This window comes from Thalassophryne amazonica, chromosome 2 (assembly GCF_902500255.1).
Source record: "Thalassophryne amazonica chromosome 2, fThaAma1.1, whole genome shotgun sequence".
In the NCBI taxonomy this organism is placed as follows: domain Eukaryota; kingdom Metazoa; phylum Chordata; class Actinopteri; order Batrachoidiformes; family Batrachoididae; genus Thalassophryne; species Thalassophryne amazonica.
Genome location: NC_047104.1, coordinates 94,877,594 through 94,890,225, shown reverse-complemented (window position 1 = coordinate 94,890,225; position 12,632 = coordinate 94,877,594). Strand labels below are relative to the sequence as shown.

The following is a 12,632-nucleotide window of genomic DNA, read 5'->3' as shown; positions in this document are numbered from 1 at the left end:
AAATGTGCATTTAGTGTGTGTGGCTTTGTGCTTTACTTTAAATTTGTGTTATGATCCAGATAAGCCAACAGTTCAGAAGAGAGGATTGTTCCCAGCTTGTTTGATTTTATGTTTTGATTCACATTTGTTATCTCCACTGCCTTTTATCACTTCTTTTGTATTATGGCTTCATGTTATCATCAGACAATTGGTTTTAGTTAAGTTGAAATAGAAATAGAAAGCCTTTATTGTCATTATACACAGCAAACACAGTCTGCATAGTACAACGACATTAGGGGGGCTGCTCCTTAAAAAGTGCACGCAGTGCAATACCAGACAATATAACATGAATAAACAACAATATCACATAAGGAAACACGTGAAGTCCTTTGCTGAAAAGTAAAATTGTGTAACATGTGGACAGTGTAAACAGTGTAGCAATGCAAAAGGAAAAAAGGAAAGTGCAAAAGGAAATGTAAAACTGTATGACAACTATAGGCGATATAATAAACAATGGAACAACTGAAAAATGTGCAAAAGTCCTGTGCTACAAATGAGATAGATATGGTGCGACTCAGTACCTAATATAGTCCGTTTTTAGTGCAGATTATTGTTCAACATGGTGATGGTTTTGGGGAAGAAACTGTCTCTGAGTCTATTTGTCCTGGCCTGTATGGACCTGTAGCGCCTGCCAGAGAGCAACAGGTTGAAGAGGTGAAAGCTGGGGTGTGTATTGTCCTTGAGAATGTTCTTGGCATTTGAAATTATTTTTTTTCTTTCCTGCTTTCTTTTCCAGGGTCGAATGGCCCTCAGCTGTTCACCATCGAGCAGTGGGGCACACGTGATAAACTGCCCCGAGCCCACACATGGTGAGTGCCTCAATTTTTTTCCCCTCTGATTCTATAACACTTATAATTATTGAAATGTTATTGACCGTTTTTACTCAGGCTTGAGGAAACCTGACAGGAATACACGGTGATTTGAACATGTACCACAGTGCATGTTTAAATCACTGTGTATTCCTGTCAGGTTTCCTCATACCGATATGGATTGTTGTGCATTGCATATGTATTGTTCACCAGTTAGTTTGAGGATCTACAGTTTCCACATTGTGAACATTCTGCATGACGTTTTGACAGCACTTTTTGCATCATCACATTTAAAAACAATTTTTTTTATAACTATGGCATTATTTATAGGTACATTGCCCACAGTTTAGTGCATTTAAAATATTGCAGGGTTTTTTGTTTTTCACTCCTAGCGCAAACTTTTTGCTAATATTAATGCTCTTTAACATACAATTTCATGGAATCACCATGGTCTTTTAGATAAATTGTGTACTAGGCATGTGAATCTCATCACTGACAACGATTTGATACGCACCTCCATACACTACCAGCGATACGATACATATAGCGATATGTGATGATAATGACAATACAATCCACCCCTGTTCCCAGTGCGATGTGATTTGATATGTATTTGATGGTGATTCAATTCCTCACAATGCGATTTGGTGCAATACAATGCAATTCAACATGATGCAAAGAAATTATACCAAAAATTTAAATAGAAAATAAGAAGCTGCAGTTCAGTGTGGTACTATGGTATTCTTCTTCTCCTTTGATTCTACCAGAGGCAGAGGATTTGTTTTACTCCTTTTAAGCAGCAAATTTACCAGATTCAACATTAAGGAACAGAAATCAGTTCCCTCATATTTTGAACCTGTTTGATCACACTGTCAGAACTGAAACAGTAAGACAACATTACTCTCAATGAGTGACTTAAAGTGAGTCACTCATTGACACAGTACCGCCTTGGCAAAAGTCATTTGTGACATATTTTCTCACCAGTTTTGTTGGAGCTCTGTTTGCAATCTGAGGAATCTGAGTGGAGCAGCAGCAGCCGTATCGTTTAGCAGCACGGCATTCTTTACAAACGATCTGCGTCTTGTCAAGTTTCCCATCTTTTTTAAAAAGCCAAAGTATTTCCAAACAACTGATTTAAATGTTTTAGGTGCATCAAAAACCTCTTCCAATCACTTGTTGCTGTTCTGGCATGACCTCAATGTTTGCAGTGGTAGAAATGTGCTTTCTGGCTTCGTCTGTGTTCAAAACACAACGTGAAGCAATGATTGTGCATTCGGTGTGCCTTGGAAAAAAAATCGATGCAAGCATGCAATGAGCGATGCATCACGATTTCACCCGTTAATTGAATCGATGCACACCGAATTAATCGATACACTCGTATTGTGCACGTTTGTATATAGATACCGATTTGTATTGATTATTCTCCACATGCCTGTTGTGTACAGAATCTCTGTTTGACACACCCTATACTGAACAAAATTGCGCTTTGTTTGAGCTCAAAATAAGTATAGTTGTGAAAATGACCGGTTCTGGTGAAAACACAAGAAAAGTGATGAGCTACTGATTTGGGTCATCAAAGCAATGTAATAGTTTTCACCTCATCACCTGGTGATTGGATTGAACTACAGATGCAGTGAATAGACACAAGGACAAATGTTCAACTTGCAAGGCTATCAAACACGGATCTTAATGTGTGCAATAGAACATGGTGGGTTGAGGTCCTCTAGTGGTACCAAATATTAGAGGACCTCAACAGTACCAAATGAAAAGCGCTCATCTTCCTGGGACTTTGGCTTCCACTGTTTTAGACCTTGATTATCTCTGTGTTACTTTTCTTTTTCACCTCCTGAAGCTTCAATCGACTGGACCTCCCTCCTTATGAGTCCTTTGAAGAATTGAGGGAGAAACTTCACATCGCCATTGAGAATGCACAAGGCTTTGATGGCGTGGATTAACATGGGTACGGTAAACTTCTTTAGTGCCATCGAGCCAAGTCACACGATGAGAATGGAGCTGATGAGAGGAGAAGCTCTACATTAGACACGGGTCTTAACCAGCCAGCTGTGTTACCAATGAAGGACACTTGTCTTCACTTTGGTCATTCTTTTTGGCACAGAGACAACATTAAATCTGGAGTCACAAGAATATTTACTCCACTTGTTCTCAGATATACCATTCAGGTTTTCTTCAGCCTTAAAGTTGATAGTATATTGTAATTCAGTCATTTATCCTCATGTTCCATTAAACATTAAAGATATAGTATATATAACTTGCATCTAATTTTCAAATAATATCTTTGTCATTTAGACTGATTTCATATATCATGCAATTGTCTCTGCTTGTTACAGTTGATGTGGTTCAAAATACTCAGTGACACTATGAGTGAAGTCATAGTTATTAATGATTTACATCTCTTTAAGTGTAGTTCTTCATCCAAAATTAGTACTGTTCAATTCCATATTAAACAGACATTAATGCAGTATTGTCTCATCTGGACAATTTTGCAGCAAAGTGTTGTTAAGAGAGATGAGAACGAAAAGATGAATGTATTAAAGGGTTGCTGTTGCAGAGTACATGAAATTTTAAATGTCAAAAAGAGAAGACTTAACCAGAAATTTAACCTAAGTAAAAGGTGAAACATATTTCTTTCCCTGTTTTATCTGTTTTACATTTTTGACGTTGTAGAATTTTCCATTCCAGGATAATAGAAAGTGATGCAGAAAAGTGCAAATTCGTGCACCTCACAAGCTTTTATGAGAAAATGTGAACATTATACATAGGACTGAGTGACTATGCTTAATAAATTAGTGCCACTGTGTTGATTAATCACTATAGCAGTGATGTACCAGCAGCAGGACTAGTGAATGACTCAGCTAATTATATGTTGCTCAAATCTGTGTAGTCTGCAGATCCAGAAAAGTGACAACATACGATGTTGGATATGTTAAAATCATTTACTTAGATTTTTTTTTTTTTCTTGATCAGTAATTTATAAATGTAACATTTTTACATATATCACATTAGCTTCTGCAAAATGATGTTTGTTGTAACTCAAAGTTGACATATTGGCAAGGTGGGGGAGACGTAGTTATCAATACACCTGCATAGCATGGATCCTTTTGTCATTTTTTTTTTAACATCAATAAATGTTTAGACAATATTGGATAGTATCTTGCAGAAACATGAGCAGAAAGACTTGATTGTGCAGTTTTGCATATAGAATATTAGCGATTGTTGTCTTAGGAGTGATTTTTTTTTTCTTCTACTCGTCTTGGGTGTCTAATTGAAGCACAGTGCTCGATTTTTAAGAGTACACTTTTAAAATGGTTCACATTGGTTGTCACATTGTGTACACGTTCTTTTTTTCTTCAACATGAATAATCACCTGTAATCTTTGTAGGAGCTTAACTGTACTTAAACATAAGGTTTTTAACCATTTATTTTTTAAATAGTCAAATATATGTTTACACTGCCTGCCATGTTTACAGGTTGTTGATAAAGGAAAATGGTATGGGCTGGTTCTTTTCTCTGACAACACAGTTTTATACTTAACGCTTTTATAAAGTGAAGCACTTTGATATTATTGGTGAGTCTTACTTCTAAACTGTCTGAATCTTTGCCAATTTGTCAAACACAGACTGCTTAAATGGCTTTTTCAGAAACTAACTATGCTTTAAGTGCACATGTATTTAAGTGTTTACACAAGAACATTACTGAAAAAAGCACTCACTGATTTTTACATAACGAGGCCTTCATTTCTAATGTAGAGTATGAATGTTTAGTGGTGTTCTAATCTCTTAATGAAAGTACTGTTATCTATTGAAGACTAATGCATAGATCAACATGTAATTTGTGATCAGATTTTATTATTGTACAATGTAATAACATACTGTTAATAACATGTGCAACACATAAAGGGTATGATGAACTGTGGCTGTTAAATCTTAGTGTGATGTTTAACAGCTCTCTAAATTCCATCTCAATCCAAATTTGAAAAATAAAGCAATGTGAATATAATCACTCTAAATCTCATTCCCCCTTTTTCATGCTTTGCTTGCATTCAGTTTATAATGACTTTCTTTTTTAGACACATTGTCATTGTTTTACATTTTTTTTCAAATGTTAGTCTAAGGCTTGCAGTTTCTTAGAAGAAGAGCTGCTGTGCAACATTCTGGGATTCATGGGCAGTGAATGAATTATGTTGTAGTCATGACGTATTCCACTTGGAGGAGACAAAACTGAACTTTTGATGTGGATAAACCTTCAAGTTAATTAAGGGAAATTATTTGCTTTACAAATTTCTTTCGTTAAAATTATGTTAATATTTCATTTAAAATGTATAATTTGCTCTCTGAAATTTAAACTAATTGGAAATATGAGTTGCTGTGTGTGGGTCGCAGAACCATTCTGTTTGAGCTGTTAGAAGACAACTGATCAGTATCTTTGTGGTTGAAGCCTTTTTGTTCCATTCAGCTGCACTATTTTTGTCTTGCCCCCACCCCCCCTCAAACACACACTAGTACTCCTCCCCCAAAAACTGATCTAAAAAGCCCCACTCCTTCACTGGGGTTAGGGAAAAGATCACAGACAATTCAGGCTAACCTCTTGGACACTTGTGGGGTCAGTGGGGGTGGGCATATTTGGTAGCCAGAAGACTGACCTCCGCCAATGGCAGGAGGCCTTGTGGAAAGTGGGTCACTTACCAACAACCTCGCCACCATTCATATCCTGATAAATTAATGTCTTTTGCTTCATTGATCTGTTCTGAAGTCACACGCAAGGAACTCATCACCCACAAATTTTGGCATATTGGTTGGTGCTGAAACAGAATTTGTGATCGATTTAAACAAACTGGAGTGTCTCACTGACTTTTAAGGCCATTGCTTTCTCACTTTATGTAAGAACGGAGCCTCCAACTGAGGTTGTGTTCACAGTTGGGTACAAAATACAAACTGGCCAAAGTTGTGTGTGCAAAAGGATGGCTATCACAGCTGTTAACAACATGCTACAAGAAGTTACTTGACAATTTACTGGGACTGTCAGGAAAAACAATTTAGGAAGTACTTACAAGTTCTGCAGCAGTAAATGTTCCACATTACTGTAAAATTAGCACATTTTTTGTGTCTACTAGTTAAGGACGAGTTCCTTCTCAATTTTGCAAGAGAGCTCTCGGTATCTGACACGTGGTGTCTAATTATGTTTAAGTACCATTGACCACTTGAACGCGAGATCCTATTTCCTGTTGAAATACAAGAGCGTACAACTTGATCATCTTAATAGCAGTCATTCATTCAGTTGTGTTGAAGAGTGCAGCTGGTTTGCCTGGACATCACAGCTGGGCTTTACTTATACTGCTGAATAACGGTTCAGAGAGGGGGGGGGGATGTTTGATCTCTCTGCACAATGAGAGATGACCAGATCAATATCGACATTGGCACAACAGCTGTCCAGCGCCTATTAATGCTTCTTTGTAATTGCAAGGTCTACTTTTAGAAGACAAAATGTTAATTACAATTAACATTTGGTATGTATGTGATCGATAGTCTGTTTTCATCCACTTTCATCACAACTTGAATAGAAAAGAGGATAGAATGGATACTCTCATTTCTATTCATGTGGGTTTTGGGTTGGTTTGTGCCCCTAGTGAGCTGAGTAACCAAAAAATCTACACAAAAAGGGCCCAACCACTTTAGAGACCTCATGGTCATGGTGCTTTATGTTGCTCACATAACTTCACTGTAAATAAACATGAAAATATGAAATATCTGCCAGGTACATTGTTACTGTGTTGTTCCATTCCCATGTGGAAAATGAAGCTTAAGTATGAGATGAGTCATAATTATGCAATATTAACGTGATGGTCTAATAGTTAAGCAGCAGGGACGAGACCAGAGGATCCTCAGTTCAAACCCCCATCTGGCCGGAAAATCTCAAGGGGCCGTGGGCAAGGCCCTTAATCCCAAAATTGCACTCAGTTTCTAGAGAATGCCAATGTGTGTGAATGGGAGAATATGAGGCATTGCTGTAAAGCACTTTGAGCTTCTGATATAGATGGAAAAGCGCTGCGCGTACGTGTGCAGAGTACAATGTTAGCAAACATGGAAGCAACATTTTGTCCCAATGCATGAAACAAAGGTTTTTTTTAATTAAGTAATATTTTTGGGTGGAATAAACCTTTAAAAGCTTAACTCTTTTTTTAAAGTTTTTAATTAAGTAATATTTTGGGGTGGAAAAAACCTTTAAAAGCTTAACTTTTTAAACAAACTTTTTTTTTATTAATAAGTAATATCTTTGGGTGAAATAAACCTTTAAAAGCTTAACTTTAAAAAAAAAAAAAAAAGTGCAATACTATGTGCTCCTGAAAGTGCAGACTTATAGGCTCTAGATACGTACTAACTGATTTAGTTAAATTGGAAGTATATTTGAAGTGACATCCAATTTGAAAATTAAACAAGTCACGCTCTTGAATCACAGGTAGGTGACGCAGGCTCTAAAGAAATGTTCTGAATCGATGTCAGTAGAAGGAAACAGCGTGCGGCCTGAAAGTGCAGCCGTGAACGTGCAGCAGAGGTGTGTCGGTAGGTGGCGCTGCGGAGCCTGCTGCTATTGAGCTATCAGACTCGTGTTTGATTCTCTCTCTCTCTCTCTCTCCCCCCCCCCCCCCCCCCTCTCCCTCCCTCCGTGCTCTGAACGTCGCTGCTTGTTTTTAGTAGCAGTGCGATTCATCGCCGCGGTGCAGCTATGAGACGACGTGCGCCCGCTTCATATAAATAAATGGCGCGTGTCGACAGGAAACTAAACCAGCGTTTGCTGCTCGTCGGTTTTCTTCCGATTTCAGGTAAGAAGCGTTTCACCGAACTTTTAGATTTTTTTTCTTTCTTTTTAAGAGGAAAGTTAAAGCTGCTGCCATCACTGAACGGAGCACTACAGGAGCTGACCGCAGACATCAGTAACTCTAAACCTGTGTAACTTGGACGGTCTAGCTTTAAATTTGCGATAAAATTTTCACGGAGTCTGTGATGACTTGCACACCTTAAGCTTTTTCGCACAAAGTTTAAAGTACTTTTAAGGAATTGAACCATCTCCGTAGAAAAGACATGCTGTACATATAAGACTGAATAAATCCAGAAAAAAGAAACTGTCATATTGAAGCTACACATAGTGGCCAGAAAAATAGGCACAAACCTTTAATACAATCCAGCATCACTCCTACCAATTTCATGAAAATTCTACACATTGTTGGCTCTGTCTCCAGTTATGTGAATTTTAAAGCAGGGATTTCTACTGTTATCTTGTTGGTTTGCATTATAATTAAACAAGCTAATAGTTATTTTCATTATTGATAACCTGTAGGCTGACAGTTGATCGATTAGTTAACTGTTTTGCTGTATGTGCAGTGTATTGCAACTCGAGTTCATCACAAATTAAGCTGCACCCTGTAGCTTTGTTATAGATGGAACTGCGCAAAAATTCGATTTTTTGATCTTGATAAGTTCATTTATTTACTTTTTAGAGTGGTTGTTTATTTAATTTAATATTTTTTCCTGCTGTTTTTTTTTCTCTTTGCTTCATGATGTTTCCTTGCATTGTATGTGTAAGTAGACAAAATATTAGAAGAAAATGGAATCAATGTAAAAATTTTGAAAAAAAAAAATGAACCTTGTGATATTTTGTATTTTAAAACTTGATTTGCAAACCACTGAGATACAAGTGTGAACACTATTTTTTTTTAAGTAAAATTGCATTAATCAGGAATGATCCTGCCCTTTAAATGCCATTTAGAAATCACGCAAATGGGATATTGTGTCTTGACAAGAAAACAGTTTAAGAGCAAGTTCATGCCTGAAATCTTGTGTTTTACATAGTTACACTATACAAATAAATTATTTTCCAGTTAAACAGTGATACAGACTGACTGATTTCTATTTGTTTTTCATTTTATTTTTATTTGTATAAGCAATGTAAAAAATATAAAAACACTGAATATGCAGTTTAACACACATACACAAAAGCGTGAAAAACACTTGTTTCCATTGTGGCCTGATGACTCTGGATATCGGAATTGATGGTGGAGGAGATGGTCTCTTAGCATTTTTATATATAGGGATTTTTTTTTTTTTTTTTTGCATTTTAGTTTCAATACAGTGACATGACAAAGGGAAGAAGAGATATGGACAGATGCAACAAGGGTTCAAACCTGGGGACCTTAAACGTGTTACACGTAGAAAGCTCTTGAACACTCTTAGGCACCAGAATGCCAATTACAGTCTATTTTGGTCAGCAAAAGTGGGGATGAGTGGGTGAGTTACTGCATCCTAGCCAGTGTGTGTAGACAATAACTCAGAAACAATAAATTCTATCATCTTTTAACTCACCAGATTAAAAGCGCACATAATGAGGATAAGAGGTTTAGGTGGTGGTTAACTTTGATGCACCTGATCAATCCCAAAACAGCTATGGTTTGCTTCTATAATATTCCATAGATGTGTGTGCTACCTGCTAGATGGTTGGTGGATACTGGTTGAATTATGGAAAATTAGAAACAGCTGACTACCTTCACATGAGCTTCAGCTAGCAAGTCAGCCGTCAGTTTCACATGATCATCAGCTATCAAGTGCCTTCACTTGAGTGTCATGCTAGCAACAGTAGGAAGAAGCTTGATGCCAAAAACATGGACGAATACAGGACTAAATATAAAACACAAAGGGAAAAGAAAACCAGAATTATTGAATGAATAAAATGTGCAGCAGGGGATGACAACAGAACTTTTTTCGATATTGCAAATTAGTAATGCAAACTCAAAACATTGTTTTAAACATTTCAAAACCTTTGCACTACTTTGAAACATTGTTCTGGACCCCATATCAAAAGGAAGACATTGTGTGTTGTACATATGGGGGTTCATTGTGTGACTGTTTTGAAACATTCTAGTCCATTTTTCCATTCTGATGTTGAAATATAATGCAGAAAAACAATGCAGAGTCTGTACGTGCACAAGCTACTATGCTGCTTGAGTTACAGGTGGGCCTATCTTCTGGTCACATAGTGCATGGCTGATGTATGAGCTGCATGGATCCACTCTGCTGTGGACATGGTTTATGAGTTCTGGAAGAAAAAACATTTCCTACAGGCCTTAACATAGGCTATAAGAAGTGTAGTTATGCCACGGCAGTGAAATATGAGACCTTGTTTGTATTAAATTGATTAAATTAATTCTAGCATGTTAAGAGTGACACAGTGTTATGATTAGAAGTGAGCAGTAATAGGTTTCTGTCCATGTGGGATTAATAGGATCAGCTGTTCATCTTTGTGTGCAGTAAGTAATAAGATTAATGAACACAAACCGAGTGAGGTGCTACTGTGCAGTTACAGTTCAGGATAATAGACCTCATGCTGGAAGGTCTCCAAGCCCCCAAAAATTGAAACATCACACCAGCAATGTGGGTTATCCTTTATTCATCTGAACCTAAAAACACTAATATTACTCACTGAAGATTCAGATGCACTGATTCTAATGAATACAAATAATGGACTCCATACAGGCTGCCATGAAAACTATTATATGACTGTACTTCCAAAGTGTGTGTATATTAAACAATTTCCTTTGGGATTAATAAATAGGACTGTGTTCCTCTTGCTTAACAGAATGTTTTTTTTTTCCCACCCCCCTACCCCTTTTTCTGCAGGTGTTTTATGCTTTAGTGAGTTATTTTTCATCAAGGAGCCCTGTGATGTTACTGCAATGAGGAAGGAAGCTGTCATTTTGGACTGCCAGGCGCATGGAGAGGCTCCCATAGATGTTATATGGATCAAGAATGGAGTAAAAGTGGTGGAGAAAGAACGGCTGTACCATCTCACCAATGGCTCCCTTTATATTTCAGAGGTGGAGAGCAGAAGAGGGGACAAATCAGATGAAGGGTTTTATCAGTGCCTTGCTCAAAACAAATATGGAGCAATCCTGAGCCAAAAAGCTTGTCTTACAATCGCAAGTGAGTGTCATGCTGGAGTCACATTGGTAAAGTATCAATATGGAAGACATGGGATACCACAGCGCTACTAATTTATTTATTTAGCTGCTCAATGTTCCATTACTGCACCTTTGGTCATAGCGGTGTTTGAAGGGAGACAGATTCTTCAAAAGGCCCTCTGACAGTTGCATGACTTTGATGCATGCACTTGCATGCCCTGTGTCGTGCAGGAGAAAAAACTCATCTTTAACGGGTGTACACTTAATGGGCCTCATGTATCAACGTTGCGTACGGCGATATTTGAGCGTATATGGGGTGTACGCCAAAATGGCTGAGCTACTTGACATTTATCAATGTGGTCGTTGGCGTACGGTGCACTGAAAATATACACCAAGTCGACAGGTGGTGTAAATTATACACCAAAATGAACCAGCACTGGAATCCACATAAAAATGAAAATGATCAACATGATAAACAGTGCCATTATACAAATCAATGCATATGTTACATAAATAACACTTTCTTGATTATACTACATACAGTAATAATTAATACAAATCCCGCTTTTGCGGGATTGTTGGTCTTTGGAGCACGATCCGTGGCCACAGCGCTGACCGCAAAGACTCTTTTTCTCCAGACTTCGAGCCTGGAGCCAGAGCAGCGCTGAGCTTAACTTTATGTGGTGTGATCATTTTAGACAATGAAATTGATAATTACACCTGTAATGTTGTCATTCCCTTCGCCCGTGCTGCAATCAGGTTTTGTTTTCTCCATTTGTTTAACATAAAATAAATAAAGAAATAAATTTAAAAAAATAAAGAAATCTGAAAAATAAGGCGTGTCTTATTAATTGAGCTAGCAAATATCCACATGTGAAGAATTATTGACATGTGAAAAGAGAATAACACTTTTTTGTTTATACTACTAAACAATTAATACAACGGCCGCTTTTGACGCTCTATTGGCACGCGTCGTGATTGGTGAAGTTCATTTTCTTTGCCGTCTTCCTGGCTTCCATGTCGTGAAATGAGGGTGTGTCTGAAGCGGAGTCTGAATATTTATGGGCGTGTTCATTATAATTACGATTGTTTTCGCCCACCGCATTTATCAAATGGGCAGGTGCACACTGCTTGATACATGTCACGGCAACTTTGGTGTACTTCAAATTTACACCGGAAATTTACGCCACAAGCATGCAACGTTGATACATGAGGCCCAATGTGAGAGGGGCACCGGTGCGTGCGTTTGTGCAAAGAGAATTTTGAAATGTTCAAAAAAATCTTTCACGCATCAGTGTCGTGCAGCGTTGCACGATCTACTTGCCAATACTGTGTGCAGCTTGTCAAGTCGAGTAAACAAGAAGTGAACAGTTGCATCAGTGCAGTGCATCAGAGTGCAGCTGGTTTGTACGATTATAATGAGATGCTTAATCTATCACAAACATACTTTTACAGCTGCACACAAGAAGGAAAGAACATGCAACTATTTTACCAAGCCATGACAATGTAAACATGACACATAATTATCTTTTTAGACTGCTCCAGATGCTTTCTCCAGCTCGTTCAGCACGCGTGTGTGAGAACAGCTCCGGCTGGAGCAGTCCCCTGTAATTCAGGAAGTGATTACAGCCGTTTTCAGCAGACAACTCGCAGAGAAAACGATTAATCCGCTGCAAAATAATTATTTTATATACACAGCGCGTGGCAGCCAGTGGAACAAAGCACGGTGTCCAGCTGGGAACACAGCTGGTGGGATCGTCACGGCGACGTGCGTGCATCAAAGTCGTGCAAGTGTCAGGGGGCCTAAAGATAGCACT

The 12,632-nt window shown here is 38.0% G+C and overlaps 2 protein-coding genes across 2 annotated transcripts in view; both read left to right on the top strand.

The window, feature by feature from the left end:
* The window catches only part of nedd4a (NEDD4 E3 ubiquitin protein ligase a), a 74,869-nt gene extending 70,000 nt beyond the window's left edge, over positions 1-4,869 (top strand). The window contains exons 28-29 of the mRNA XM_034189823.1: positions 776-848; positions 2,701-4,869. Coding sequence (XP_034045714.1) covers positions 776-848; positions 2,701-2,803 — 176 coding nt within the window. The 3' untranslated portion in view covers positions 2,804-4,869. The remainder of the gene's footprint in view (positions 1-775; positions 849-2,700) is intronic.
* A 2,674-nt stretch (positions 4,870-7,543) lies between these two features.
* Positions 7,544-12,632, top strand: part of prtga (protogenin homolog a (Gallus gallus)) — an 83,800-nt gene continuing 78,711 nt past the window's right edge. Inside the window, exons 1-2 of the mRNA XM_034189812.1 lie at positions 7,544-7,686; positions 10,535-10,837. Of these exons, the coding sequence (XP_034045703.1) occupies positions 7,623-7,686; positions 10,535-10,837 (367 nt within the window). The 5' untranslated portion in view covers positions 7,544-7,622. The remainder of the gene's footprint in view (positions 7,687-10,534; positions 10,838-12,632) is intronic.